A 6000-nucleotide genomic window follows, 5' to 3' on the forward strand; every position below is an offset into this window, starting at 1 on the left:
TGAGTGAAGTGTACTATTAACATTTTCTGCTTTGACATGTTCAAATCTATGAAAAGAAGATCAGCAGCCAAACAAAAGCTACGTGCCCTAATGTGTTCATCGTGCCAGCAGTAGGTTGATTTCGGGCAGAGCCGGAGGTTCAGGTTGCATCGCTGTTGTGGAGTCATGCAGGTCAATCTTGTCTGTTCATTTGATTGCCTCTCACAACAATACCATTTTCATTCTTAGCATGTTTATTTTGCTGGAATTTCAGTTTCATTTTCTCAGGCTGGAGTATTTGAAGATAATAACTGATCACAGCTCTCTTTCCGTTCACCACAACGCTGTCATATCAACACAGGCTGTGGAAGGACAGATCAGGGAACTTTGAAGGAGTGTGTACTTGGCTGTATACTTGGGGGGTGGTGCTGTTGGCTGTGTCTAACTGGACCCTCATTGACATGCAGATGTTGTTTTGTCTGTTTGCAACACAGTCAATTTCTTGTTTTGATTCACATGTGTGTGTAAAAGTTCTTCATCTCAAAAATGTGCAACTATCTTCCAGACGGGGTCCGTTGGATCCAGCAGAGTACCCGGTGCAGCCGTGGTCAGGTCATTACCCAGGACCTCCCCAGGTCCAGGGGTATCCTCAGTCTGGCCCAGCTTACACCAGCTATCCACCCGGCCAGCCATATCCACGGCCAGGGGACCCTCGAGCCCACGACCCCGGATACTACCCCCACCCAAGGTAAATATGGAGAGAAGCTGCTTCATTTTGTGCGGCATGATGCAACATCAAGATGGCATCCTCTAACACGAGTCCCATTAGAGTCGGTGGTAAACAAGTCTCAAACGTGTCGAATTAATTAGACACTGATCGATCGGTTGGTTATCAAAAGGTGAAGGTGAGTGTTTTTTTCTATTTGTTACTTAGTCAATCATTTTTTTCTGTTTTGTTTAGTTTTCTTTTGTTTCTGGTCAGTGAACACAACACATGATACAGTTTTTATCTTTGACCCAGATATAGCCATTTGGAATATTCTTTGAGTGGAAAATACAAACAAACTCTCTGTTGACAAGGCTGTGATGTTGTTGTTCGTGCAGAAAAACGAGATTAAACTGGACCTACATTAGTTGGTAGCCTGTTGAAATCCTTTTTCTCACCAGGGACATTCTTTTAATTTACTAATGTAGCATTTCTCTGAAGCACTTGAGATGAGTAAAACTTGTGCATAGAGGGAAAAGTCTGAAGCACACAAAACAGATTTAAATGGTGAATCTCTATGAGTTTTGTTTCTCATTGTTATTAGCGCAGTATGAAATGCACACCTGTCCATCCTCCTTAGCTTTGGTACTTAAACAACCCTTGTTTTCTGCCCATAGCTCCCAGCAGAGAGGGCCCCTGCGGCAGGATGTGCCTCCATCTCCTACCCCTCCACTCCGTGCAGCACGGTACGACACTATGGCACGTGGAACTGTGGGTGGAGGTTACAGGTAGGACTCATTTGTGGATGAAGTCGGTTTCAGGTAAATTATTATTTATGTTTTACAAATCATTGCAGTACTACTTTAAAGTATTCAGTACATGACCAGGGACCTCTGTAAATCTGTGAACATGTTGGATTGGTTCCAGGCCCCGGATGTAGCCTGGTTAAGACCAATATGACCACCGTATACTGGGGAGGGAGGACGACAAGCGCAGCAACACCAAACAATCCAAGACTGAAGAATGCCATGACTGCAGCTGTGTAGACTCATCAGGTCCAGAGATGAAAATACTACCAGCTTCATGTGGTGCAGCTCTTCTGCTGCCAGTGAAAAAGAATCAGCACTATTACCGCCGTATGCACTGTCTGTGTTGTGTGTTTGTATGAATTATATGGTAATGCATACATGAAGGTAAAGAAACTTCATTACAGAGTGGCACACTTCATGCGTGTCATGTCATTTGAACTCATTCAGATTGCTTTGAATTTTACAAGCATATTAAATGATGAGTTCTTGCTTTTCACTCTACTCTGATTACTCTGAGCCACAAAGGTCCAGGCTGTGCAGGCTTACTTACAGCTTTGCACTCTCCCATATTCTTCCAGCTGGTTTCACTAATGCTACTCCAACAAGACTAGAAAATAATGTCAACAAACACATGTAACAGGGCTGCAAATCTTATGTCAGGTGACTTTTCATTGCTATGTAAACTCGTCTTTAAGCTGTAATTACATTAGGACCGGCTACCTGTCTTGGTTGTACCCTGCCCTTTGCCGGATGGCAGCTGGGATAAGCTTCAACCGAAATTGGATTAAAAATGAATGTATGAATGTAATCGCATTAGATTTGACAGAATAGCTCAATTTTGATCTCTGTCACTCAGACTCATCCCTGTCAGCCGTGGTGCCCCTTCATGTTCATTCTGACGCTGACTGAACAGACTTCGATTGAGTTCCATCACATTTGGGAACGCCTAAATTATGATCATTACAGTAATACCGCAATTTTACTTGAGTGCGTTTGTTTAAGCATTCCTTCATTCTTCTGTAGGAGCTTTTCAAAGAAAAAGTTGTAGGTGACTGAATGACTCAGCAGCCGCTCCTCCTGTGCATGACTCTGTATTGATCAGGTGTGTGTGCGTGACAAGGGGAGGGGCCAGTGAAAGAGAGGAGTGGGGGGCTGAGATGAAGTGCCGCACGTAGCTAACATTGTGTGGGAAATCCTGAATCAATCTTTTCTAAAAGTCAGTGAACTGCTGGTGGAGCAGGAAATGTTTCCAACATGTTAGTGTCAAATAATTGTAATAAAACCAAACGTGTGAAGCAGTTCATTTTTACATAACAGTAACTGCAGGGATTTGATCCTCATCTTGAGTGTTAGTAGAAAATATGATGAAAGTGGTCAAGTATTTCAAACTGTGTTCCAGATTCATTGTAGCAAAGATATTCTCTGCTCTGCTAGTAATAGCTGCTTAGTCGAGATAAAAAAGAAACGTTCCTGTTGTCATTATGACATTTTATGCTGTATCTGTAGATGCTAAACTAAGAACACAAACCTCCACAAGGCACGTAGTTGGGTTGATGTCTGAACTTGTTAAATCAGTTGCTCAGTCTCAGATATTTTTCCAAACAGGGAGAACACCACTACACCAGTCTCCACAAAAACATTTGACTGTTTTTTAGCGAATTACGGAAACCTTTACACATCACTCTAAAGCGCCGTATGAATGATCTGTGAGTTGATCTGATTTATTTAACCATGATATTTCTGTTAGTAGACAGTAGTTTTAACACATTCTTGGTACTGGATTAGATGCAAGCTGATAGCAAACAAATCTTGTTTTGCAGCACTTATGAGTGACTCTAGTTCTGCATCAAAACTAACCTACAGTCCAATAACTCAAATCAACTGCAGTAGTACTAGATCTCAATTTGACATTTGCATCAAAGTCGAGGCAGATTAGCAGTAGTGCACAAGCATTTAGCTTATTTAACTAAACTTCTACTTGAATGTATGATGACTGTATGATCATCTGTATTTAACTCATCTGTTTATTGAACCATCTCAGAGCAATTCAAATTTGAACAATGTGGTATTTTAGTGTCACTGCTGCTGTAACAACAGGATTTTCATCAAAATGTTTGTATCAGCCTACAAATGACAGCATTAAGATTAAGACTACCATAGGATAAGTGCAAGTGTTTCACAGAGATGTTATGGGGTTGATTTTCTCTCTGCGTTACTTATGTCGTGCGCTGTAGTCTGGATGTGAGGAACATCTCTGATGTGAGCCTCAGAGTGCTGCTCCACAGCGTAGATCCATTTAGCCACTTACTAAACCAGCAGTTATGTGTCACTGAGTTCGAGTCCAGCATAAAATGTCTGTGTTTTACTCCACAAAGATCAGCTGTATTCATTTCAATGGACTGAATGTATAATGTGGCATTTAGTGATGAGGTGGATACGACTGAGGATGAAATCCCATTGAAACCATAAAGAAGAATGTAAGTTGTTTTTGTTTTGTTTTTTTCTTGGAAGAATCTAGAAAGAAAGAAGTTACTGAGTGGTAGAGAGAGAGAGAGAGTGTAGATGTAGAAAAGGAGGTCTATAGAAGATAAGAAAGAAAGAAAGAAAGAAAGAAAGAAAGAAAGAAAGAAAGAAAGAAAGAAAGAAAGAAAGAAAGAAAGAAAGAAAGAAAGAAAGAAAGAAAGAAAGAAAGAAAGAAAGAAAGAAAGAAAGAAAGAAAGAAAGAAAGAAAGAAAGAAAGAAAGAAAGAAAGAAAGAAAGAAAGAAAGAAAGAAAGAAAGAAAGAAAGAAAGAAAGAAAGAAAGAAAGAAAGGAGTTGAAGGATTAAGGTTTGTTACATTGACTTTGGGAAACACCCACAAATATATTTTATGCTTTTATCATTTTCAGCAAATGATACTGGTCCAAATGTACTGGTCCATATATTAGTGAATGATCAGTGTGAAAGTACACTTTGTGACCTGGTGGTCAACTCACCAATGGTTGGGTTCACTGCTTTGCTCTGTGCTGACAGTACAGCAGAACAGAAGCTTGGAGACCGTTTACAGTAGCAGGACTTTACCCGACCATATTTTAGACATTTTTTCTTTCTGCAGATGAAACGTAAGATGTTTAATCTGGTAATCTCATCCAGCTATATGGCTGAGCACGGAGCAACAGATAGAGCACCATCCCTGGATCACATGAACTAGTTTTGGTCAGAACAGTGGGCTGAAATCAGAGGTGGAGGTTTCCTCAGCTGTGTTTCTGAGTGCTGATCAGTGAGTGATGAAGCTTTTTGAGCTACAGTATTTTAAGTCGTATCAGATCACATGAAGGTTTTTTTGTTAGTCCTCTGATACTGGTACACATTTCACATGTATGTAACTCCTCACAAGCATTTATCTTTGCGTTATGTTTTCATGATAGTTGATGTTGTGGTTGGTTTGAGCAGAGCCGCAGGTTGTTTGGCTGATGTTGCCATGCTTCTGTGACAGAAATGACTGCCTTCTGGCAAATTCACTTCTTTATTTGTATCTATATGCCAGTTAAACCAAAAAAATAATAAGAATAAAACAAATTTCCAATAGCTTTCTCAAACTTTTGAAAGACCCTCAACCAAAAAGAGACATGATGGCACTTTGTGTAGCATGGCAAACACGTCAAACAGCCAGTATGGCTCTTTCATTCATTTAGCAGTTAACTATAACTTGCACAAGTTGAAGGTACTCACTAAATTTGTATATGAAGGGTTCTGGTACTCCTGGTTCTCCACCAGCGAATGAAGGAACCAACTAAATAACCTCTTTGTCTTAGAAGTATAACATTTTTTATTACACTGCTTGTATCTTAAAAAAAAGATTAAAAAAAGAAAATTCATTTTATATTTTTGCAATAACTCCATTATTGTTTTTCAGCATTTTATATTTATGTATATAACATCTTTTTTTGCATTAAAATCACTTTAAAACATGCTATTCAAAAGGTGTCATATTTGAATAAATGTTGAACATTTGCTTCTCCTTAAGTTGCACTGCGTGCCCAGCACATCTGCTAAGGTTAATTAAATATGAGTCAGGAGAAATGATTTCCCTCATGTACCACGTACTCTGCAAGGTGAACCATTAACATTGCCAACCCAATTTAGTCCATCATTTAAGCAACTGATAAATTGTACCTTTGTGATAAGAGATAGATGTTGCCCCCAAATTAATGAAAGACTAATTATCAATTAGAAAAAGAAGATGAGGAACACTGATTGTGGCACAAAGTTTTAGTCATTTTGTGTGCCATCGTACTACTAGGTCACTTCCCTCTCCTTAATAAGCATTTAGTCACAGTGTGTGGCTTAAGGTGCTTTTTTATTTGTCAGGCACCCTGGGTGCTGGGCTCAGGCTGCAATCAGACAAGTTCCAGTAACGGGACACAGAGGCCATGGAAACGTTTTATCAGCCAAGCTGTAATTAGCATATGCCAGACGTCTTGGCCAATGGGGAGAGAAAGATGGAGTAATTAAATTCTCTTGAG

At 39.8% G+C, this 6000-nt stretch overlaps 1 protein-coding gene across 2 annotated transcripts in view; it reads left to right on the forward strand.

Annotated features, from left to right (window-relative positions):
- pard3bb (par-3 family cell polarity regulator beta b) overlaps positions 1-1745 on the forward strand; it is a 200558-nt gene extending 198813 nt beyond the window's left edge. For both annotated transcript variants that reach the window (XM_072397832.1, XM_072397833.1), the window contains exons 24-26: positions 545-727; positions 1363-1506; positions 1613-1745. In XM_072397832.1, coding sequence (XP_072253933.1) covers positions 545-727; positions 1363-1477 — 298 coding nt within the window. In that variant the 3' untranslated portion in view covers positions 1478-1506; positions 1613-1745. The remainder of the gene's footprint in view (positions 1-544; positions 728-1362; positions 1507-1612) is intronic.
- Positions 1746-6000: the final 4255 nt, after the last annotated feature.

This window comes from Leuresthes tenuis, unplaced genomic scaffold (assembly GCF_036924035.1).
Source record: "Leuresthes tenuis unplaced genomic scaffold, fLeuTen1.0.hap1 SCAF_12, whole genome shotgun sequence".
NCBI lineage: Eukaryota > Metazoa > Chordata > Actinopteri > Atheriniformes > Atherinopsidae > Leuresthes > Leuresthes tenuis.